Consider the following 25873-nt stretch of genomic DNA (forward strand, 5'->3'; position numbering starts at 1 on the left):
CCTTTTTTGTTGGATGGTCTATTCCCAACATTGCTATGTTAATCTAAGGGTAGCCTCTAATATATGTACATACAGAACAGTGTAAGTATTTCAATATTATAGCAGCCCTTATCAATTTCATTTAGGGAAAAAAGTACATAACATACATGAAAACTTTTATCGTCTAAGGCTGCATAGATACCCTTATTCTGACAATCAATTTCAAGTAAAAAGAGACCACAGCAATGGCTGATGGGTTATCCAGTGTTTTCAATTTGTGAGAAGCTATCCTACAGGCACGCAATCCCCATGATTTAAGCAGTGGTTTCAAGTAAGTAACCCTTGGCAATTGATAAAACTTACAAAATAAAAGGCAATGAATGTTGGATTGTGATGAGAGGGCATCACATGGACATTTCTCCAGATTTCTGGACCAGCAATTCTGATTGGGAAATGTTAACAGTCTTAAAAAGGTATCAGTACGGAAACGAGTCACAAGCATGCGGATGAAATGGGATGGGATTAAAGATAAATATTGCTGCATCCCTTCAACAATAGTAGAATGTTGATACTCCACAACCATACACTTAGATTTTTCAAGGGACCAGCGGCGATTAGCCAGGTGGATGACGACTAATCGTTTTAATGTAACTCTAGGTATTTTGTTTAAAGTAGAGGGGTCAGTAAAAAATTCTGGGTGCCCTATATCAAGTGACAGGTTTCTTACGTAATTCAACCATTTAATATTATCAACCTCATTCAGGCTGAGACAATCGGTGATAATTTCCCTGTTAAAGTGTGTTTCATGAGTGGTCCAGACTTTGTGCCATAAAATAATAGGAGAAGATTTTATAATGTCCGTGATATATGTCAGGCCAAGTTCATTATGCATTACGTATGTTGAAGTGCCGCGTGGTGTAGCCAAAAGACATCGCAGAAATAAATTCTCAGAGCGCTGGATGTAATCAGCCTGCTCGATTCCCCAAATCCCAGATCCATATGTGCCAGTCGAGACGCACTTGGCCCCATAGATCTGTAATAAGGGGTTAATCGGGCGTCCCCCAGTTTTTTCGAGAAGTTGGTCAATGCGCCTAAAGTTTTGGTGAATGCAGCTCCTCTAGCTTGGGCGGCAGCCCGCCAGGTGCCCTTCTTGTCAAAGGTGATGCCCAGGTAAGGAAACCTGTCAACGCTTTCCAGCTTGCTACCATTTATAAAAATTGAACATTGTTTCTTTCCAATTCCTAGGCCACAAGACATGGTAAAGGTTTTAGAGGCATTGATTTTTAAACCTCTCTGTGACATAAACTCAGTAAAATCTTTTACTGCCCTTTGAAGCCCCATGCGGGTCTGTGACATTATTGCTGCGTCGTCCGCATAAAGAAGTATGGGTATGGGTTTCCCATTTATGGTAGGATAATCGTGATAATTTCTGTTAAGGTAATGGCCGACAGAGTTTATATAAAGGGTAAAGAGTAGAGGGGCTAAGATGCATCCCTGCCTTACGCCCCTCCTAATATAAAACCTGTCGGAACACTCTCCCCGTCTACAGTATCTGACACGTGCTGAAGCTCCCCTATAAAGCTCTTTAATAAATGCAAGAATGGGGGGCTCTATGCCAATCTCAGCAGGGGATTCCCAAAGAAGCGCATGATCGACGCAGTCAAATGCGGAGCTAAGGTCTACGAAAGTCACAAAGAGGTTCCCCTTTTTTTGCCTGGGTGTACTTGGCAATTTTAAGGGTCAGGTTCAGGCCTTGCTCGATGGTACCTCTACCCTGTCTGAAGCCGTATTGTAAATTGGAAATTATGTCTTGCTCGCCCAGCCAGTCGTGAATCCTATTTAGGATAATTCGCCCTGCGACTTTCATTAAAGAGTCAAGCAGTGAAATAGGGCGGTAATTAGAAGGGTTATTCCTATCACCTATCTTGAAAATCGGCACTACAACCGCCTCGGGCCATGTATCAATAAAGCCTATAGTGTTCAAGGAGTTTAAAACATTAGTGAGCAGGGGAGCCCACAAGTCCAACTGTGATTTAAAAACATCAATTGGTCCACAGTCAGGACCAGGAGTCTTCCCAGAAGGGCTTTCTGTCAATGCCACAAGTACCTCAGCACAATCGAAGGTAAGATCTAAAGGAAAAAGACTAGAGACGTTCAGCTCTTTGTAAGGATTATGATAAATATCCAAGGTACCCGCATGCGCTGTGGGGTCCGATAAATCGTATAAGGTGCCAAAATGGTTAATCCAGGTTTCAGCGGTTATAGCCATATCGATTGTTGTTGACTGGGTACACTGCAAAAAAGGTGCATTTACTGCTTTCCAAAAAGCAGTAGTGTCCCTATTACTAGAAGCTTCCTGTAAAGCTAGTCAGGCCTCTGCTTTCATCTGATTTTTTCTGGTCAACCGGGCTGCACGATATTTTTGTCTGGCCTGCCGTATTTCTGACTGGTTTCTTGGGTTAGTTTTTAAAGTAATTTTTAAATGTTTGAGGGCTTTTGAACAAGTCCTGTTAAACCAACCTGAGCTACCTTGTGAAATTTTCCTTGGAGCTCTTGAGAGTAATTTTTTAATCTCCGACGAAATGACGGAGAATGAGGGCCTAATTGCCTGAGGACTTTCTGTAGTAGACAGACATATCTGTATGTGCTTGTATGTATTATTGATCAGGGAATTGAGAAAAACTGGGGGGACTACTTTATCCCATTTTAAGTAGAGCCCCGTGGTAGTTCCCAAATTAAGTGGCGGAGTATGGGACGGATTCACCCTTGCATCAACATCAATAGGTGAGGTTAATTTTAAAGTCACCGCTATTGGATAATGGTCACTAATAACACAATCAAGTGTCTCCCAGTTTGATATGATCTCTGGGTACCTGGAGGATAGCAAGGTATAATCAATTATAGAGTGGCAACCTCTCCCGTTATAAGTTGGTTTGAAGCACTTTGGTGGAGAACACAGCTCATTCATATAAGATAAGTTGAAATGGGATATTAGGCCGTTTAAAAGGTCTCCTAATTTGGTGTGCAAAAAATGGGGAGAGGTATCGCCACTAATAGAATCCAAGCCACAGGTACCTCCATTACTCAGTGAGCACAATGAGCAATTGAAGTCCCCCACCCAGATAAGCAGCATATCGGTTTTAAGATGAGACTCAATTTTTATTAGGTCGGCCTTTAAGCCGTTGAGGACCAATTCATAGCGAGAGCTGGAGATGTTGTTATAGAAATTAACCAGGATGATATTTTTAAAACGGCCACCTATTAAAGAGATTATCTGGTAATTTTCGGCCCCAATAAAATTTGTGTGTAGTAGTCCAGATTCTACAGATATGTAAGTCACAAGGCCGCCCTTATTTCTGCCATGTAAACTAGGAAGAGCTGGGGTGTGTAGGGTCTTATATCCCAGAAGGTGGAGTTCGTTGATATTCCAAGTTTCCTGCACGCAAATAATACTATAGGTGGAAACAATTTGGACCCATAGGGGGTTTGTCAATTTGTCAAGGAGACCTGCCATGTTCCAAGACAATAGACCATCACCCAATGGAGTATTTTTATTACCAATGTTACCGTTCATGGCACCCTTTGGGGTCTCAATAATTTCCTGTGACTGACAAGGAATTAATGAGCGTAAAGTGTCGCTTATCACATGGTGGGTCGGAGGAGAATTGGATGTTAAACTGTCACTTAATGAGTTATGCTCAAGGTTTAAAGGGTGGAAATCATTACGTTTTTTGACTTTGTCTCGAGCTTACCAGGGTTCATAAAATTGATCTTATGGTTAAAAGGATCAGGATCTAAGATGGTTTGAAGAGGACTCACAATGACAGTGTTACCAATCTCATTCTCAGAATTCGAGGGTCAATCTAAATCGTCCAGGCCAGAGAAGATAGCATATCTATTTGAAGTTGGGAGGGGAAAGTGGTGAGGTTCTGTATTAACCGCGGATAATGAATGTAATTTCGGTGGATTTAACCAAAGAGAGCGGGGGTAAAAATAGCTTAAGGCGTGTGCCGTAATGCCTACACCACTGGTGATTGAAACTAATTTAGGCAAAAGAAACAATTAATGTATGGAATGCAGAACAATGCAAACATTCACCCCCAGTCACAAGGATCTGGGTTTAATCCATCATTCTTTTGCTCACCAAACCCCCCCAGTTTGGACCCAGCCATATGCAAATCAGCCTTGACCCTGTTACTTATCGGAACAGTCCAGCCCGAACTGCCAAGCCAGGTCCTCCCTGGACTGGAAACAAGCATCCTGGGATTGGTTACAGGGCATCACCCTTCATCAGCCAGGTTAGCTTGAATCTAATTTAGAGCATTTGCTGGCTGTTTTCCAGAATAGTTTCTGGTTCCCTTAACCTTTAACTTTTTGGAGGTTTAGTGTGAAGAATAGAAAGAAGCATAATGTATTTAATAAATTGTGCACAATCGGTAAGACCGGTTACTTGCTGTTCAGGTTGCATGAGAACAGAGAAAGAAAGGAGGCCCAAGCTTCCAAACTACCGAATGGTATCTCTTTGCTTTGGCCCCGTCTTCAGATGTTAGTTAATAACCTACGTTTTGGAGTTCTTGTGACCAGCACATTGAGGTTCCCTCTTATTTTGCTCCCGTTTACCAAACTGAAGCTCAGTCTTTTCCTCTGCCTTGAGGCTCTGTCTTCACTGTTCCTTGTAGAGGTATTCTTTGTGTACAAGAACAACACAACCATTCTGCATGTGCCTAAGCAACAGTGTGATGTCCATTCTTTTTTTGTTTTTTTTGTTACAGAGTTTTATATAGCACGAAGTTAAATAGAAGGTATCAGGTATCAGAGCGCTTTACATAGCACCAGTTGCGTTACACGAGGACGCATTTTTTTGTTAGGCACGGGGAGATTAAGTGATTTGCCCAGAATTACAGGATGTTCCGCGTCGTTGCTGAGACTCGAACCCAGTTCCCCAGATTCGAGGTCGACCGCCCTAGCCGTTAGGCCAACTACTCCCACTGTGCCTGCTGGTTACTGTATGGATAGCAATTTCTCAAAATTTTTATCTGCTCAAGGCCCATATCACAGAGTTGCAGAATCGGCAGAAAATGAGTTGATTCAACCACACTCTTACCTGCTGCTTGCGAATAATAGTTGTCACTCTTGTTATCTCAGATCCTCTGCACTCCTTCAGTCAGTCTGTATTTGACAGGCAGCAACTGAAAGTGCAGTTATTGTGCCTACCGGTCGGCACACTGCCAAGGTTTGCTCGCTTCCTCTTATAGTGGGCTGTCTCCCTTATCTGAAAGAAACACGTTAGTTAGATTCCTCACCTTAGAATATCCCCAGGTGTCAGGCTGGATCCGGAAAGATTTTTCGTCTGCAATACCCTTGCGCGTCGCTAGGTGTCGTCTGCGACTCCGCGTCCGTCGTCGTGATCGCCGGGATGACGTCGTCGGAGTACTTAGACGCCGCCCTCGCGCGCTGACGTCAGATCTTCTTTTTTCCGCGCCAGTAAGCGCCGATCCGGGAAGAGCATACCCTTTTAGTCATTTTTTGACTAAACGTTTTTGAACTCTTTTGATTCCATTCTTCGTCGACCTCGACTCTGGTGCCGATAGGGATGCCTGGCTTCAATGCTTGTGACACCTGTAACCGACTGATGTCGGTCACAGATCACCACCGCCGGTGCCTCTATTGCCTTGGGGCCAACCACGATGCCGAGTCGTACCTCGACTGCTGGGCCTTGACGTCGAAGGCTAGGTGGGAGCGGTCCCGCAAGCTGATTGAGTTCCGGCAGTTGGCTCCGGTCCCTCAACCTCCTCCTCGACCGGGACCTTGAGCGGCGCCGCAGCCATCACCGCTCGTCGAGGTCGAAGTCTTCGCGATCCGGTAATTCGAAGCATAGCAAGAAGTCGAAGAGGCGACATCGCTCTTCGGACTCCCCTCGCCGGTCGCGCGACTCGGCTGAGGGTTCGGGTGGCACCACCCACGTGGCGTCCGTCCGACCCCATACCCTCAGGTCCCTGGGTCTGACGCGACTCCGGCGGAGGTCAGGGACTTCCTCGCGGCCATGAGGAACCTGGCTCCACCGTCGACGCCTGCCGGCGCACCTTCAGGACCCGCAGGCTCGACTGGGAGGCCTAGCGAGTCGTTTACTCCGGTCCCGACGCCGCAGGTCCCTGGGGGGGCCAGGCCTGGATCCCAGTCGGCGCCGATCGACCTCACGACCCCTCTGCCGGCACTGACTCCTCTGGTGCCGCCCTCGGCACCGCCTACGGATGACGCCGTTCCCCAATTTAGTCCTGGCCCGGTGTCGGAGCGGCGCCGCATCCGACGCCGATGGGTGACAGATTCATCTTCCGCCCGGCTCCGATCCTTCCACCTGTATACCATGAATCGGATGACGGTGATGACTTGGATGGGTCTGAGGACCGTCTGGCCCGGCAGGGCCAGTTATCTCAGGACTGGGCAGACGAACTGGGGGATGCCAGTGGTGTTGATACCTCCCCTGACACTGGCTTCATCTCTCCTCCGACCGTGACTTCGGAGGAAGGTGCTACATTTTCTGTGGTGCTGCGCAAGGCGGCCGAAGCCCTTGGGCTAGAGTTGCCTGCGGTGGCCGTGAGGACTAATCTCCTCACTGAAGTGCTTCAACCATCAGCAAGCTCCTCGGAGCCTCTGCTGCAGTTCAATGAAGCACTGAGTGACGTTCTGAAGGGCACCTGGTCCAAGCCCTCCACAGTTCCTCCTGTGGACTGGAACGTGGCCCGGCGCCACCGCCCTTCACCAGCCGACCCCAGTTTTCTGTCCATGCATCCCACGCCCGAGAGCCTGGTTATCCAGGCTTCTACCTCCCAGACCTCCTTCCCGTCCGCTCCCCCGGATCGGGAATCCAAAAGGTTGTAACAGTTTGGGAAGAAACTGTTCTCCTTCCTTATTTTGGGGTTGCAGTCTATCAACACCGTGTGCCTTTTGGACCGTTACTCCCACTCCCTGTGGGATACGGTGGAGGGCGTGCTGCCCCAGTGTCCGGAGGAGGCCCGGACATGGACCGCCCAGGCTCTTGCCGAGGGGCGGGATGCGGCACGGCATGCTATCCGATGTGGACTGGACACAACGGACTCTCTAGGCAGGGCAATGGCGACCACGGTGGCGATTCGTCGCCACGCCTGGCAGAGGTCCACGAGTTTCTCCGGGGATGTCCAGGGCACCCTCATGGACATGCCCTTCGATGGCAGTCGCCTTTTTGGCGACAAAGCGGATAGTGCGCTGGAGCACTTTAAGGACTCCAGGGCAACGGCTAAGTCCTTGGGCCTCTCGGCCCGCACCTGCAAACTTCCGCTTTTCGTCCCTTTCGTGGCCAGGGAAGGGGTGCCCCCTCACGTCCGTCTAGCCACAGGCCGCAGAACCAACTTCAACGCGGTCGCGGATTCCGCTGAGGCGGAGCAGGGGGACAACGAGCCGGTCCGTCCACATCTACCCCAGCAGCATCCCCCTCAAAGCCCTCCTAGTCCGAGCTTTCAGGCCCATTCCACACCAGTGGGAGGCAGAGTTCGCCATCACCTGCTCCACTGGCGTACCATCACATCGGACAGGTGGGTGCTGCAAATCGTCCGAAGGGGCTACTCCCTCCCCTTCGAGGCGACCCCTCCAGCCATGCCACCGCAGTGCCACCGGATTTCGGGGGATCACTTGCAACTTCTGTAGGAGGAAGTTACGGCCCTCTCGGCCAAGGGGGCCATCGAGCGCGTTCCTGGTCCAGAAGTAGGTCGTGGTTGTTTATTCCCACTACTTTCTGATTCCTAAGAAGGGCAAAGGGGGCCTATGCCCTATCTTGGACCTCAGAAGCATCAACGTGTTCCTCCGGAAGGAGAAGTTCAAGATGCTCACCTTAGCTCAGGTTCTGGCTGCCCTAGACCCTGGAGACTAGATGGTAGCGTTGGATTTGCAGGACGCTTATTTCCACATCACCGTCCTGCCGGCCCATTGGCGTTACCTGCGGTTCACGGGGGGCCAAGAGCATTTTCAGTTTACCGTGATCCCCTTCGGCCTCACCAGTGCCCCTCGGGTGTTCACGAAAGTGATGGCGGTGGTCGCAGCTCATCTGCGCAGATTAGGGGTTCCAGTCTTCCCCCTATCTCGACGACTGGTTGTTGAAGGCGGGCTCGCCCCAGGCAGTCGTCTCCCACCTCCAGACTACGGCCGACCTATTGCATTTGCTGGGGTTCTCCATCAATGTGCCGAAGTCGCATCTGAGTCCCTCCCAGAAGCTCCTCTTCATCGGAGCGATTCTGGACTCGGCGCAGTTCCGTGCCTATCCTCCGGAACAGCGGGTCCGGGATATTCAGGCTCTGATTCCCATCTTTCGGCCTCTATCCCGGGTTTCGGTCAGGTTGGTGCTGCGGATTCTGGGTCTGATGGCCTCCTGCATCCTGTTGGTGCATCACGCCAGATGGCGGATGCGGGCTCTGCAGTGGGACCTGAAGTTTCAGTGGGCCCAGCATCGGGGCAACCTGTCCGACCAGGTCTTGATCTTGGAGGGCACTGCAAGACAGTTGCAGTGGTGGCTCACGGACCGCGATTGGGTCAGTGGCAGATCCCTCTCTGTACCCCAACCGGAGCACGTAGTAGTGACGGATGCGTCCCTCCTGGGATGGGGGGGCCACATGGGAGAGGCGGAGATCAGAGGCCTCTGGTCTCCAGCGGAGTCCCGGCTCCATATCAACCTTCTGGAGCTGAGGGCAATCCGACTTGCACTGAAGGTATTCCTCCCCTCTGTCCGGGGAAGTGTAGTGCAGGTGTTAACGGACAACACCTCCGCCATGTGGTACTGCAACAAACAGGGCGGGGTGGGGTCGTGGACCTTTTTTCAGGAGGCTTTGCGCCTCTGGACATTGCTGGAACATCAGGGCATCACCCTGGTGGTTCAACATCTGGCGGGCTCTCTGAACGCCAGAGCAGACAAACTCAGCCGCCGGTGCTTGATGGATCACGAATGGCATCTGAACTCGGACGTGGCGCAAGGCCTCTTCCGGCAGTGGGGAGAGCCTTGGTTAGATCTATTCGCCACCGAAGAGAACGCGCAATGTCAGCAGTTCTGCGCGTTGGAGTTTCCAAGGCGGCACTCGCTTTGAGACGCTTTTCGTTGCGAGTGGAGTTGCGGACTGTTGTACGCCTTTCCGCCTATACCACTTCTGCCCAGAGTGCTGAAGAAGATCAGGCGCGACCGGGCCCAAATCATCCTGGTGGCTCCGGATTGGGCACGAAGATACTGGTATCCCGAGCTACTCAGTCTGTCGATCGATCCCCCGATACGACTGCCTCTTCACGAGGACCTACTGTCGCAGCAGCAGGGGACGGTCCTCCACCCGTACCTGTCCAGCCTCCACCTCCATGCGTGGAGATTGAGCGGCGGCAGTCGATGCCATTTGACTTGCCTCCTGAAGTCTGTAATGTTATTCTGGCAGCCAGACGTCCCTCCACAAAATTGGTATACGCCTGTAGGTGGAACAGATTTGTGGCATGGTGCACAGCAAAGGCTGTGGATCCCCTTTCCGCCCCTCTTTCTGAGGTTCTCCTCTTTCTTCTTTCTATGGCCCAGCAGGGCTCTGCTCTGGGCACCATTAAAGGATATCTTTCAGCTATTTCTGCTTTCTTACGGCTTCCTGATCAGCCTTCTCTTTTCAAATCCCCTGTTTCTCGATTCTTTAAGGGCACTATTCACATGTTTCCTCCTGTCCCTTTCGTAATGCCTCAGTGGGATTTGAATCTGGTATTGACGTTTCTAATGTGCGCTCCCTTTGAGCCACTTCATAATTGTCCCCTTCGTCTGTTGACGCTTGAAACTGCTTTCCTGGTTGCCATCACCTCTGCTAGGAGGGTGAGTTAGCTCCAGGCTCTCTCTTCTAAACCTCCTTTCCTTTCTGTCCATCCGGACAAGGTTCTTCTCAGGACTTGCCTACCTTTCTCCCTAAGGTGGTGACTGCCTTTCACATCTGTTACGCTGCCCACCTTCTTTCTGCCTCCGCATCCCTCGAAAGAGGAAGAAAGGCTCCACCGTCTGGACCCAAAACTAGCGCTGTCCTTCTATCTGGACCGCACCAAACAGTTCCGGGTGGACGACCAACTCTTTGTTGGCTACGTGGGCGCTAAGAAGGGGCGGGCGGTGCACAAGCGAACCATCTCTCGGTGGGTCGTTTTGTGCATCAAGGCCTGTTACTCCTTAGCTAAAAAGGAACCTCCTGTAGGGCTGAGGGCCCATTCCACTCGGGCTACAGCGGCGACCACTGCCCTGGGATGGGGAGTCCACTTGCAGGACATTTGTCAATCAGCAACGTGGGCTTCGCTGCACATGTTTGCCAAGCACTATTGCCTGGACAGCCAAGTCCGGAGAGACGGCTTCTTTGGCCGTTCTGTTCTCCAGGACTTTCTGGTGTGATCTTGGTTCGCAGGCCCACCACTGGGGTTGGTATTGCTGGGGTATCTTTTCTAAGGTGAGGAATCTAACTAACGTGTTTCTTTCAGATGAACAAGTTACTTACCTTCGGTAACGATATATCTGTAAGAAACATTAGTTAGGTAGATTCCTCACTGACCCACCCATCCTCCCCGTTCCGCGAACCGATATCTAGGGTTGAGGTCATCCCTTTCAAGGCCCTAGAATTTTTTGGCACCAGTGTCGAACTCTTGCATGGCTCTGCGTTCCAGGCGCGGAATGCTATGTACAAGAACTGACATCAGCGCGCGAGGGCGGCGTCTAAGTACTCCGACGTCATCCCGGCGATCACGACGACGGACGCGGAGCCGCAGACGACGCCTAGCGACGTGCATGGGTATTGCTGACGACAAATCTTTCCGGATCCAGCCTGACGCCTGGGGATATTCTAAGGTGAGGAATCTAACTAACTAATGTTTCTTACAGATGTATAGTTACCAAAGGTAAGTAACTTGTTCTTTAGGTCTCGCCTACGCAGCCCGCATGCCTTGCATAGGAGGACCTTTAGCCATCGCTCTGCTCTTTTTAGAAGCACACACTCGTGCTTGTGGCGGCATCCAGCTTGCGGGAGCGCGCAGGGGCGCGCCACAAGCACGAGTGCAGTGTTTCCAAAAAGAGCAGACTGCGCACGCACCACTCCCGGGCTCGCACTCGCACACACCACTCCCGGGCTTGTTTTACTGTTTGACCTCTTTGATTGCACCGCTAATACTCACTGCCTAGCCACTGTCTGCCGTTCTTAATGCAGTTACAACGCTCATTGTGCTTCCCTGGACAGCTCTAAGGTCGCCTTACTCATTCTCCCTTTGTTTCTGTGTTAGCAGTTAGTGCTCAGCATCTGTTTTTCCTGCCTGACATCTTTGAGAGCAGTTTTTATGTTCCCAGATTTTTCCTTGTCTTTGCTCTCTTAGCAGTTATGCACCTTGTGTTTAAAAAAAACTCTATTCCTAGTAGACTTTGCTGTCATCATGTTTCCTATGTTTGGCCTCCCTTCGCAGGTAACGCACTGACTGCGATGTTTTGCAATCACTTGTCTTCTCCGTTACGGTAGAAGAGAACGGTCCAGAGATCCTGGGTCTGGATAGGAATCCCTAGAGTTTTGGAGGAGTTTTGCTCAAGGCTCTGGACCGTTTCAGCCTCAAAAGGAACAAGTGAGGAGAGGGTTGTGAGCATGAGTTCCTCCTTTCCAAAGGAATATGTATTTGGAAAGGAGGAGCACATGCTCACAACCCTCTCCTCACTTGTCTTCTCCAGACACACCCTTTTATGTGATCTCAATAATATCCTTGTAGTCTCTCGCTCTGTGCTCCTGCACACACACTCGCTCTGTGCTCCTGCAGTCTCTTGCTCTGTGCTCTTGCAGTCTCTCTTTCACTCTCTGTGCTGCTGTACTCTCTCTCACTCTGCGCTCCTGCAGTCTCTCGCTTAGTGTTCTTGCAGTGTCTCGTTCTGTGCTCCTTCACTCTCTTTCTCTCTCTGTGCTCCTTCACTCTCTCTGCGCTCCTTCACACTCTCTCTCTGCGCTCCTTCTCTCTCTCTCTCTGCGCTCCTTCTCTCTCTGCGCTCCTTCACTCTCTCTCTCTCTCTCTCGCTCTGCGCTCCTGCACTCTCTCTCGCTCTGCGCTCCTGCACTCTCTCTCGCTCTGCGCTCCTGCAGTCTCGTCGACGTCTGCCTGGACTCCCTTTCACTGGTACATTTGTGATTGTCGCCTTGTAGCAGAGAAACAGGTTACTATTTAGGGTCAACCTTTATGAAAATGTTTTGGATCTCAGCCGGTTTATTCGTGTTTTTATTATTCTTTGAGGATCTCCTATGTGAAAAAGTTACTTGAATTCAGCCAATGTCCTTGGGAATAGGTTGCCCTTTGGGGATTTCGGGGACCACATGGTTTTCAGTCCAAACATAACATCAGAGGAGTTATTCCCCTTTGAGGCCCACACAAACTCACTGCACGCAGCAGTTCCACAGTCTTACTCCCGGGAAACATTACTCCTTTAGAACTGCTTTGTACTTGGGGAAAGTTGTTGTTCTCCACAAGCACCTGGGATCCCACCCTTTGGGTACACCCAGCTGTCCCAACACATTGTGGGTCACAGCCTGTTTCCTGTGAATAGATTATTTAATCAAGACCACCTGCATTCAGTGAATGTAGTTCATCTTTGTTCAGGGTGTTTCCTGTGCTCCACAGGAGTCACAATACCCAAATTTGTGGTGGGGCTCCTGTTCATATGAGCAGTTCCATGTGAAGACGAAATGATAAGCGTGCCCCGCCCAGTGTCTTTACACGCAAACATGATGGTGCATGGAAAAGCCTGTGCGATGAAAGAACTCGCCCCAAATCAAGATCCATAACTAAACAATGTATTTATTAATTTTGTGTTGTGCCATACAACCAGTGCTCCAGAACTCCATAAACAGGGACCAACTCCTAAAAATAGATGAGGGAAAAATTAGCATCGGCAATGTGCATCACTGCCACTCCATCTTAAGGAGGACAGTCACAACCTTATTGCGCCCTCTATTACAGTAATCGATGAGATAAAATCTTAGCAATGTGTATTATATCTGCATTAAATATACGTTTACTGTGCCTACTTTCATTTATAAATCATGTACAAGAGTATTGTGATCATGTTTTGTTTTATTGAAGCCCTAAAGAGGCTTCTGATTTGACCACTAGAAAAAATAAACTATCGCTTCTGTGCCTGACAGTGTTCACCCTCTGCCTCCCACGAGCATGCCCTTCCCTTTCCTCTGCTGGCTCACCCCCTCAGCCCTCACTCTGCCCGCTTGAGGGCATATCTCACACCTCTCCTCCTGGCCTTTCTGCGACTGTCATGACCCACCTCCCTGTCTGCTCCTCCCTCCCCTGCCTGCCATGCTTTCTCTCACTCTAGCTTTGCATGGCTCCCTCTCTGTCTGCTCCTCCCTCCCCTGCCTGCCATGCTTTCTCTCACTCTAGCTTTGCATGGCTCCCTCTCTGTCTGCTCCTCCCTCCCCTGCCTGCCATGCTTTCTCTCACTCTAGCTTTGCATGGCTCCCTCTCTGTCTGCTCCTCCCTCCCCTGCCTGCCATGCTTTCTCTCACTCTAGCTTTGCATGGCTCCCTCTCTGTCTGCTCCTCCCTCCCCTGCCTGCCATGCTTTCTCTCACTCTAGCTGTGCATGGCTCCCTCTCTGTCTGCTCCTCCCTCCCCTGCCTGCCATGCTTTCTCTCACTCTAGCTGTGCATGGCTCCCTCCCTGCCTGTGCCTCCCTCCCCTGCCTGCCATGCTTTCTCTCACTCTAGCTTTGCATGGCCCCCTCTCTGTCTGCTCCTCCCTCCCCTGCCTGCCATGCTTTCTCTCACTCTAGCTGTGCATGGCTCCCTCCCTGCCTGTGCCTCCCTCCCCTGCCTGCCATGCTTTCTCTCACTCTAGCTTTGCATGGCTCCCTCCCTGCCTGTGCCTCCCTCCCCTGCCTGCCATGCTTTCTCTCACTCTAGCTTTGCATGGCTCCCTCCCTGCCTGTGCCTCCCTCCCCTGCCTGCCATCCTTTCTCTCACTCTAGCTTTGCATGGCTCCCTCCCGGCCTGTGCCTCTTCCTTCATGCCTAGTGCCTAGTAAAGCACTTGAGAAAAAAAGTGTTATAGCCCTTGTGTCTAACAATTAAGAAAAGCCGCTTGCTGAGGTATTCATTCGGTGAATGGAAATATTCAACTTACACTATTAACAAGCATTGGCATAGCCAATAGGTATCGCCTTTGGGACCTTATAAGTGTTTACCCATGCAACTGTTGATGTTGCACCAAGGATATTGTGCTGCATAACTAAATACTTATAAGGTCCCACCTATTGCATTTGCTGGGGTTCTCCATCAATGTGCCGAAGTCGCATCTGAGTCCCTCCCAGAAGCTCCTCTTCATCGGAGCGATTCTGGACTCGGCGCAGTTCCGGGCCTATCCTCCGGAACAGCGGGTCCGGGATATTCAGGCTCTGATTCCCATCTTTCGGCCTCTATCCCGGGTTTCGGTCAGGTTGGTGCTGCGGATTCTGGGTCTGATGGCCTCCTGCATCCTGTTGGTGCATCACGCCAGATGGCGGATGCGGGCTCTGCAGTGGGACCTGAAGTTTCAGTGGGCCCAGCATCGGGGCAACCTGTCCGACCAGGTCTTGATCTTGGAGGGCACTGCAAGACAGTTGCAGTGGTGGCTCACGGACCGCGATTGGGTCAGTGGCAGATCCCTCTCTGTACCCCAACCGGAGCACGTAGTAGTGACGGATGCGTCCCTCCTGGGATGGGGGGGCCACATGGGAGAGGCGGAGATCAGAGGCCTCTGGTCTCCAGCGGAGTCCCGGCTCCATATCAACCTTCTGGAGCTGAGGGCAATCCGACTTGCACTGAAGGTATTCCTCCCCTCTGTCCAGGGAAGTGTAGTGCAGGTGTTAACGGACAACACCTCCGCCATGTGGTACTGCAACAAACAGGGCGGGGTGGGGTCGTGGACCTTTTTTCAGGAGGCTTTGCGCCTCTGGACATTGCTGGAACATCAGGGCATCACCCTGGTGGTTCAACATCTGGCGGGCTCTCTGAACGCCAGAGCAGACGAACTCAGCCGCCGGTGCTTGATGGATCACGAATGGCATCTGAACTCGGACGTGGCGCAAGGCCTCTTTCGGCAGTGGGGAGAGCCTTGGTTAGATCTATTCGCCACCGAAGAGAATGCGCATTGTCAGCAGTTCTGCGCGTTGGAGTTTCCAAGGCGGCACTCGCTTGGAGACGCTTTTCGTTGCGAGTGGAGTTGCGGTCTGTTGTACGCCTTTCCGCCTATACCACTTCTACCCAGAGTGCTGAAGAAGATCAGGCGCGACCGGGCCCAAGTCATCCTGGTGGCTCCGGATTGGGCACGAAGATACTGGTATCCCGAGCTACTCAGTCTGTCGATCGATCCCCCGATACGACTGCCTCTTCACGAGGACCTACTGTCGCAGCAGCAGGGGACGGTCCTCCACCCGAACCTGTCCAGCCTCCACCTCCATGCGTGGAGATTGAGCGGCGGCAGTCGATGCCATTTGACTTGCCTCCTGAAGTCTGTAATGTTATTCTGGCAGCCAGACGTCCCTCCACAAAATTGGTATACGCCTGTAGGTGGAACAGATTTGTGGCATGGTGCACAGCAAAGGCTGTGGATCCCCTTTCCGCCCCTCTTTCTGAGGTTCTCCTCTTTCTTCTTTCTATGGCCCAGCAGGGCTCTGCTCTGGGCACCATTAAAGGATATCTTTCATCTATTTCTGCTTTCTTACGGCTTCCTGATCAGCCTTCTCTATTCAAATCCCCTGTTTCTCGATTCTTTAAGGGCACTATTCACATGTTTCCTCCTGTCCCTTTCGTAATGCCTCAGTGGGATTTGAATCTGGTATTGATGTTTCTAATGTGCGCTCCCTTTGAGCCACTTCATAATTGTCCCCTTCGTCTGTTGACGCTTGAAACTGCTTTCCTGGTTGCCATCACCTCTGCTAGGAGGGTGAGTTAGCTCCAGGCTCTCTCTTCTAAACCTCCTTTCCTTTCTGTCCATCCGGACAAAGTTCTTCTCAGGACTTGCCTACCTTTCTCCCTAAGGTGGTGACTGCCTTTCACATCTGTTACGCTGCCCACCTTCTTTCTGCCTCCTCATCCCTCGAAAGAGGAAGAAAGGCTCCACCGTCTGGACCCAAAACGAGCGCTGTCCTTCTATCTGGACCGCACCAAACAGTGCCGGGTGGACGACCAACTCTTTGTTGGCTACGTGGGCGCTAAGAAGGGGCGGGCGGTGCACAAGCGAACCATCTCTCGGTGGGTCGTTTTGTGCATCAAGGCCTGTTACTCCTTAGCTAAAAAGGAACCTCCTGTAGGGCTGAGGGCCCATTCCACTCGGGCTACACCGGCGACCACTGCCCTGGGCCGGGGAGTCCACTTGCAGGACATTTGTCAATCAGCAACGTGGCCTTCGCTGCACACGTTTGCCAAGCACTATTGCCTGGACAGCCAAGTCCGGAGAGACGGCTTCTTTGGCCGTTCTGTTCTCCAGGACTTTCTGGTGTGATCTTGGTTCGCAGGCCCACCACCGGGGTTGGTATTGCTGGGGTATATTTTCTAAGGTGAGGAATCTAACTAACGTGTTTCTTTCAGATGAACAAGTTTCTTACCTTTGGTAACGATATATCTGTAAGAAAGATTAGTTAGGTAGATTCCTCACCGACCTACCCATCCTCCCCGTTCCGCGAACCGATATCTAGGGTTGAGGTCATCCCTTTCAAGGCCCTAGAATTTTTTGGCACCAGTGTCAAACTCTTGCATGGCTCTGCGTTCCAGGCGCGGAAAGCTATGTACAAGAACTGACATCAGCGCGCGAGGGCGGCGTCTAAGTACTCCGACGTCATCCCGGCGATCACGACGACGGACGCGGAGCCGCAGACGACGCCTAGCGACGCGCATGGGTATTGCTGACGACAAATCTTTCCGGATCCAGCCTGACGCCTGGGGATATCCTAAGGTGAGGAATCTAACTAACTAATGTTTCTTACAGATGTATAGTTACCGAAGGTAAGTAACTTGTTCTTTAGGTCTCGCCTACGCAGCGCGCATGCCTTGCATAGGAGGACCTTTAGCCATCGCTCTGCTCTTTTTAGAAGCACACACTCGTGCTTGTGGCGGCATCCAGCTTGCGGGAGCGCGCAGGGGCGCGCCACAAGCATGAGTGCAGTGTTTCCAAAAAGAGCAGACTGCGCACGCACCACTCCCGGGCTCGCACACACCACTCCCGGGCTTGTTTTACTGTTTGTCCTCTTTGATTGCACCGCTAATACTCACTGCCTAGCCACTGTCTGCCGTTCTTAATGCAGTTACAACGCTCATTGTGCTTCCCTGGACAGCTCTAAGGTTGCCTTACTCATTCTCCCTTTCTTTCTGTGTTAGCAGTTAGTGCTCAGCATCTGTTTTTCCTGCCTGACATCTTTGAGAGCAGTTTTTATGTTCCCAGATTTTTCCTTGTCTTTGCTCTCTTAGCAGTTATGCACCTTGTGTTTAAAAAAACCTCTATTCCTCGTAGACTTTGCTGTCATCATGTTTCCTATGTTTGGCCTCCCTTCGCAGGTAACGCACTGACTGCGATGTTTTGCAATCACTTGTCTTCTCCGTTACGGTAGAAGAGAACGGTCCAGAGATCCTGGGTCTGGATAGGAATCCCTAGAGTTTTGGAGGAGTTTTGCTCAAGGCTCTGGACCGTTTCAGCCTCAAAAGGAACAAGTGAGGAGAGGGTTGTGAGCATGAGTTCCTCCTTTCCAAAGGAATATGTATTTGGAAAGGAGGAGCACATGCTCACAACCCTCTCCTCACTTGTCTTCTCCAGACACACCCTTTTATGTGATCTCAATAATATCCTTGTAGTCTCTCGCTCTGTGCTCCTGCACACACACTCGCTCTGTGCTCCTGCAGTCTCTTGCTCTGTGCTCTTGCAGTCTCTCTTTCGCTCTCTGTGCTGCTGTACTCTCTCTCACTCTGCGCTCCTGCAGTCTCTCGCTCAGTGTTCTTGCAGTGTCTCGTTCTGTGCTCCTTCACTCTCTCTCTCTCTCTGTGCTCCTTCACTCTCTCTGCGCTCCTTCACACTCTCTCTCTGCGCTCCTTCTCTCTCTGCGCTCCTTCTCTCTCTGCGCTCCTTCACTCTCTCTCTCTCTCTCTCGCTCTGCGCTCCTGCACTCTCTCTCGCTCTGCGCTCCTGCACTCTCTCTCGCTCTGCGCTCCTGCAGTCTCGTCGACGTCTGCCTGGACTCCCTTTCACTGGTACATTTGTGATTGTCGCCTTGTAGCAGAGAAACAGGTTACTATTTAGGGTCAACCTTTATGAAAATGTTTTGGATCTCAGCTGGTTTATTCGTGTTTTTATTATTCTTTGAGGATCTCCTATGTGAAAAAGTTACTTGAATTCAGCCAATGTCCTTTGGAATAGGTTGCCCTTTGGGGATTTCGGGGACCACATGGTTTTCAGTCCAAACATAACATCAGAGGAGTTATTCCCCTTTGAGGCCCACACAAACTCACTGCACGCAGCAGTTCCACAGTCTTACTCCCGGGAAACATTACTCCTTTAGAACTGCTTTGTACTTGGGGAAAGTTGTTGTTCTCCACAAGCACCTGGGATCCCACCCTTTGGGTACACCTAGCTGTCCCAACACATTGTGGGTCACAGCCTGTCTCCTGTGAATAGATTGTTTAATCAAGACCACCTGCATTCAGTGAATGTAGTTCATCTTTGTTCAGGGTGTTTCCTGTGCTCCACAGGAGTCACAATACCCAAATTTGTGGTGGGGCTCCTGTTCATATGAGCAGTTCCATGTGAAGACGAAATGATAAGCGTGCCCCGCCCAGTGTCTTTAGACGCAAACATGATGGTGCATGGAAAAGCCTGTGCGATGAAAGAACTCGCCCCAAATCAAGATCCATAACTAAACAATCTATTTATTAATTTTGTGTTGTGCCAAACAACCAGTGCTCCAGAACTCCATAAACAGGGACCAACTCCTAAAAATAGATGAGGGAAAAATTAGCATCGGCAATGTGCATCACTGCCACTTCATCTTAAGGAGCACAGTCACAACATTATTGCGCCCTCTATTACAGTAATCGATGAGATAAAATCTTAGCAATGTGTATTATATCTGCATTAAATATACGTTTACTGGGCCTACTTTCATTTATAAATCATGTACAAGAGTATTGTGATCATGTTTTGTTTTATTGATGCCCTAAAGAGGCTTCTGATTTGACCACTAGAAAAAATAAACTATCTCTTCTGTGCCTGACAGTGTTCACCCTCTGCCTCCCACGAGCATGCCCTTCCCTTTCTCTGCTGGCTCACCCCCTCAGCCCTCATTCTGACTCCCATCCCCACACCCACTTGAGGGCGTTTCTCACACCTCTCCTCCTATCCTTTCTGTGACTGTCATGACCCACCTCCCTGTCTGCTCCTCCCTCCCCTGCCTGCCATGCTTTCTCTCTAGCTTTGCATGGCTCCCTCCCTGCCTGTGCCTCTTCCTTCATGCCTAGTGCCTAGTAAAGCACTTGAGAAAAAAAGTGTTATAGCCCTTGTGTCTAACACTTAAGAAAAGCCGCTTGCTGAGGTATTCATTCGGTGAATGGAAATATTCAACTTACACTATTAACCAGCATTGACATAGCCAATAGGTATCGCCTTTGGGACCTTATAAGTGTTTACCCCTGCAACTGTTGATGTTGCACCAAGGTATTGTGCTGCATAACTAAATACTTATAAGGTCCCAAAGGCGAGACCTATTGGCTATGCCAATGCTTGTTCTAATCTTTACAGTGTTCCATAGATTTGCAAGCGGCTTAGCCAGTGAGTTAATGTTGTCTCTCGGCTCTGGCTTACATATTTGTACTGTGGTCCTCCTTTCAAAAATCAAGTTCCTGGTTCTTCTTTGTGTTTCTGTGCTTCAGAAACAGCAAAATAGCCAGAATATGATCCTGCTACCCTCCGTAAGTGAACCTCATAGTGAATGAATGAATGAAATGACATTTATATGGCGCATGGCTACCAGGGAGCATCCCAGCGCTGGAACTGTTATTGGACCAGACGAGTACTTAGGGAAATAGCCAGGTTTTTAACTGTTTGCGGAACGCAAGATGATTTGATTCCCTACGCAGATGCAAAGGTAGGGAGTTCCAGAGTCTGGTGGCATTAGACGAAAAAAAGCCGCCACCACTTCTGGTCTTCTTAATCCTAGGGACCACCACCAGATGGAGATCATCTGAGCAGAGCTGTCTATTCGCACTATAAGGGCAAATCATGTCCTTTTTGATCGGTGGACAGCTCCCTCCCAGAGACTTATGGGTGACACAAAGGGCCTTAAAGTTGATTCTCTCCTGCACTGGGAGCCAATGGAGAATGCAGCGCAGGCCTTGCAGAGCAACAATTTGAAATTCCCTTAAGCAGCCTTGCCGCACAGTTTTGTACAATCTGCAGTTTCGCAACTACTGAGATCGGGGCACCTAAATATAGGGCGATGCCAAAATCTATTCTAGATAGAATGAGTGTCTGAATCAGCAGGTTTTTTGGCTTGAAAAGGAAGGAAGGGGAGCACTTTGCGGAGCATTCTGAGCAGGCCAAAGCAGGAAGCAACAGCCTTCCTGGTATGAGCTTTAAGGCTGAGGTCCTGATCTAGCCAAACACCCAGACTTTTTAACTCGGCTTTAGGGGCCGGCACCGGGCCCATACAGGCTGGCCACATTGTGATTGCTTTGAAACTTAGAGGGTTGCCAAAAACCATGAGCTCGGTCTTTTCGCCGTTTAATTTTAGATGTGACAAACTCATCCACTTGGCAACTTCCTCGAGACAGGAGTGGAGGTCATTGGACGTCTGGTCAGCGTGGTTTAAGGCTACGACCAGTTGGGTGTCATCAGCGTATGTTACTATATGGATCCCGAAGGGGGATACAATATCCGCCAACGGAGCCATATAGACATTAAAAAGAGTGGGGCTCAACAATGATCCCTGAAGGACACCACACTTTAGAGGGATAGGTTTTGAAGTGGCTTTGCCTTCGAATACCTGGAAGAATCTTTCTTCTAAAAAGATTGCAGCCATAATAAGGCTTAGCCGGTACCCCCTACACTCCTAAGATGGTGGACCAGAATTCGATGGTTCACCGTATCGAAGGCTGCGCTCAAGTTAAGGAGAATTATGGCTGATGAGCCTCCTGAGTCAAGAATCTTTCTGGATTCTTCAACCACCGCTAGCAAGGCAGTTTCGGTGCCTTGACGTGAGCGAAAGCCCGTTTGGGAGGGGTGGAGAAGATCATGAGATTCAAGGAACGAGGAGAGCGAGAGGTTAACATATTTTTCCGCAATCTTACTAATTCCAGGAAGGAGCGAAATGGGGCAATAGTTGCCCAGATCGACAGAGTTCAGGTTAGGCTTTTTCAGCAGTGCTTTCACCATTGCCCTTTTCCACTTAGGAGGAACCGTACCCGTGGAAAGTGAGGCATTGATCAGGTCAATGATAGTAGGGGCAACAGTCTCCGCTACCAGTTTCATGTAGTTAAGTGGAGCTGGGTCTATTGGTGACCCGCTTCTGATTGATGTCAGGAAGGCTTGAAATGGTTCGTTGGTCAATGGGGAGAAGGCCTCCAAGGAATGTTCACTTTTATACGGGCCAAAATCCACATGCCCGATTATCATGTCGCTATCCTTTGAGGGAATGCACTGTAGAATATTTTGGACTTTAGTCGAGAAATACTCAGCATGTTCATTGCAGCGGTAACCAGAAATGTCCGGTGTGGCTGGAGTGGGGGGTACTTTAAGCAAATTTTTTGCAATGTGAAAGGTTTCTCTTGGAGAAATGGCGATTAATGAGATCTTTTCCTCATAATAGGAGGCCTGGGCTCTTTTTATTTCAGCCTTATACGTTCCAATTACCGCCCTATACTCCAATTTCTTATTGAGGGAGAAATATTTCCTCCAAACCCTTTCCATCTTTTTGCATTGCTGTTTTGAATTACGTAGTTTGGGGGAGAACCAGGCAGACTTGTTGGGTCCATCTTTCTTATGGATCAATTTTTTGGGAAGCACCAATTTAAGTGATCTCTCAATCCAGTCGCAGAATCTGGATTGGAATCAGGGTTGGGCTTGGTCTTTTTAAGTTCGTGAATCCACCTGTCTAGGGGAGTTAGAGTTCGAATAGGCTGAATTAGAGGTGTGGTGGTTAATGGAGATCAGAGGCAGGGGATCAAAAAATGGTCGACCACAGAAGTGGAATGGGTTCCTTCCCCTTTAAATCGCCCAAGAGAATATATGGTCATGGAGATGCCCTTTGACATGGGTCACATGCAGAATCTTCTGTGACAGCTGATAGGCCGTGAGATCTCGAGCTAATTCTGTTGCGATCAAAGCAGAGGGATCATCAAAGTGCAAATTAAAGTCTCCTAAGAGAGTAAAATTAGCAGCAATGCTAGCTAGATTGACAACTATTTATAATACGGATTTACTAAATTGTCCAATCGACCCAGGGGGTGATAGATTAAAATGCCTTCGAAGGATAGGGTAGGGGTAAATTCTTTTGAAAAATGAACATTCTCGCAGTCTGATAGCGGGCTGCCAAACAGGCAGCAGATCAGATAATCTTTATAAATGACAGTGATACCACCACCCTTGCCTATCGTTCTATCCACCCTCTGAATTAAATATCCCGGGGGAAGTGCTTGAACAATATCCGGCTCTGAACAGGAATTGAGCCAGGTTTCTGTAACAAACAGGACTTCTGGGTCTAAGTCTTTTCAAAGAATCGCGATCTCTGCTGTGTGCTTAGGCAGAGATCTGCAGTTTAGCAGGAATAAGGTATATAATTTCCGTGAAGGGGTGGAGAAACCGAGGTTGGAGAAAATTGAAAAACAGCCATCATGAAGCTCATTGAGCGAGATAGAGTGGGCACATTTTGGCCCTAGTACCCTATTTAACTGTTTAAGCTGCGAGCTAGTGTAGTGATAGTGGTCTGGAAAAGAAGTACCAGGGGTTCTGGGCCCTGGGCCCGTTCGGGCGCGGACGGGTGCAGACGGACTTGCCTTTGGCACGCCTACAGCACGCCCCCTGCACGGACGCCTCATCTGGTGCCTTCATAGACGTCAGCCGTACATCGGGTTCCAGCCACTAGAGGGCTGACCAGACGGTTGCAAACGTGCGAGTGCAAGAAAAGAAAAAGGGATGCCCACTACTCCTGAGCTTTGAACACAGCTCCCCCAGTCAGCAAAACAATAAAAACGTTTTTAAAACTATAGAGCAGCAAAACAGGTAAAAACAATCGGGCTTCCGCGAGGGCTCTCAATTACATCTAGTTACAGAGGCTGATATTTTAAGAACTAGCCTTTGATCGCCTGAGCCTTCCAAAATCTGAAGAACAGGGCCTGTCAACAACCAGAAACACTCAAACTACGACCCAGAATAAAAGTGTATGGTACATTTTCTGCTACTATAGCCGATCGCTCAACGTACCCTGCACGACCATGAGCTGGCCATGATTGCAGCTTACATGACACAACCATCAAGTGTCTTATCTGCGTTCCTCTCCACGTTTTCCTTTGTGATTGAAAGCCTCCTCCTTGGTGCAATCTCATTTGCCTTTGTCATCTTCCAACTTATGGCCTCCTGCAACTTACTCTGCTTTCTCGCAAAACTACATTCCTCCTTAGCAAAAGATTGTGTGCATTGCAAGACTTGTGCTCCTTGAAGTTCTATGCTATTTGTCATCACTAAAAGTCTCTCTTTTACTTTCTGCATTAAATCCTTTTGGAGCTTCGTCTTATTGAAAAGATGCATCTTCTGGTCTTCGTCACTCTTCTTCTTGCCTGGCTGCTAAGGCTCCCAAAAACCTGGACATGAATCAGCCATGAACTTCTAACTATACTAGATGTCAACTTTCAGGGTTGTTCGTCTCCGTTTATTGGCGCATATAAAGATCCAGAGCCAATGATCAGCCATATCATCTCTACACTGAAACCCCATAGTTAAGCTCCCCACTGCTGCACATAACTTGCAACAATACATCCATCTCGATTTTGCCTGTCATAAATCCATTTTTTTTCTGGGAAGGTACGATCAACCAACCAAAAGCACTAATGGTTCTCTCCACACACACATCCCTCTCACACTCATTACACTCTCACTGCTTCCTTTAGAAATGTGTTTTGTCATTACTCTTTTGCCTATAGGAATCTATTGCACTCAGTATATGAGGTACCCAGGCTTTAGGATTAGAATGTTATCTTTATGCTGTTTCAAGTTCTTCTTTTGTCCATTTAACAGTACCCACTTCAGCCCTACAAGCTCCTGGCTATTCCGCAACTAATTCTTGAAGAGACTATCTGGGCAGGGCGCATTGTATGTGAGATAGTCTTCATGTATGTGCAGTGCACAGTGTTTACAGATTTGCACAGCAATTTCTGATCTCGCCACCTGAAAATGGGCAAGAGCCTAGGTGTTCACCAGTCACCAATTGGCAAATGTAATGTTTCCTTTAGAAGTAATTCATAGGGTGTTAAGAAATGTTTCTGCGGTATGTAGATTCTAGATCCTCTTTTTAGGCATGACTTTCGAAAGCACAGCTATCAAACCGACCTATTGATAATTATATACAAAAAGTGGACTTTGGTTGCACCCCTTTCCTCCAACGGCTTTCTTCAACGACTTCCTTTCAGTCTTTGGCTTGAAACATTGTGAATCACGTTTTGGCTGAGCACAATGGAATATTAATCTCTAACATAATGCTATTGGCTGTGTGGATGTGTCGTTCCACCTCCACTTCAGTGCTTGCATAAAACTGCATAAAACTGCATCAGGGTCTACTTCACAGCTATATCCTCCTCTGTCTGGCTCCCTCCTGTAAGCCTTGCTACAAAGTGCTATGGCTGCATGCATAAGTACATTAAATAGACCCAAACCTATTGGCTTTGCTTGTTTATATAAAGGTGGTACACGACCTGGAAAGGTCCCAGTGGTATATTCTGTTGTAATCGCTGGTCATGTTTTTTAAGCCCCAAGAGATATACAGCATATATGAGGGTGGAACAGACATAGGTGAAACGTTTCAAGTTTTGTGTAAATCCTATTCCTGTTTCCTCTACATAAATGATGCTTGGGCTGTTGAAACTATAGGTGTATTTTCTCAAGATCCTATTTTTGTGTAATGGTTATATTGGGCTCGGTGAGGAGAGTTTACGTTATAGTCTGTGCACATCTCAGGCCCCTTTTTCTTATATATAGATGGTACCGGATTTGATGAAGTGAGTCTAGGGATGTATTCTATGTCGAACTGAGCCCCCTTCCATACATATAGGATATACAGCACCTGGAATGAGGAGGGGCCTATTTGATACTGATGCTGTGTCTTGTGATGCTGTACAGGGGCTGGTAAAGTGGGGGGCACTTGTTCGTTCTACACTGAACTTGACCAATGTACAGTTCACCACGCCTTTCCTTTTTCTTTTCCAGCGCCGTGTGGTGATGTTAAGTGAGGAAGTTGACAGAGGAATTCACACCTGGGAACAGAAGCAGCAACCGCTGTTGGCAAGAGAGGAGGAGAAGCGAAAACATCTTTTGAAGCCAAAAGGAGCCCTTTTGCGTAATAAAAGACCACAATAAATAAAGTATCTCTTTCACTGGCCGGGGCCTCTGTTTCCTTATTAGTCTGCACTATTATTAAAAGGATGAGCATGCACTCAGGGATTTTAACCCATCTGTTTATGGGAGGGAAGGGTAGCCTGCATTTCAGCAGAGGGGGGTCATTGAGGGGTGAAAGTTCAAGCACACTTTTTTTAGATTTGGTGAAGTACAACGTCTTTGTGTGTAACGTAGATGATCTATCCTACGTTAGGGCTGAGGCATCCGGGTGGGCTGTTGCTGAAT

General features: G+C 49.2%; 1 protein-coding gene across 1 annotated transcript in view; it reads left to right on the forward strand.

The window, feature by feature from the left end:
- LOC146859311 (large ribosomal subunit protein mL52-like) overlaps positions 1-25625 on the forward strand; it is a 106444-nt gene extending 80819 nt beyond the window's left edge. The window contains exon 5 of the mRNA XM_085646968.1: positions 25460-25625. Coding sequence (XP_085503094.1) covers positions 25460-25609 — 150 coding nt within the window. The 3' untranslated portion in view covers positions 25610-25625. The remainder of the gene's footprint in view (positions 1-25459) is intronic.
- The last annotated feature ends 248 nt before the right edge of the window (positions 25626-25873 follow it).

This window comes from Triturus cristatus, chromosome 3_2, assembly GCF_964204655.1.
Source record: "Triturus cristatus chromosome 3_2, aTriCri1.1, whole genome shotgun sequence".
NCBI lineage: Eukaryota > Metazoa > Chordata > Amphibia > Caudata > Salamandridae > Triturus > Triturus cristatus.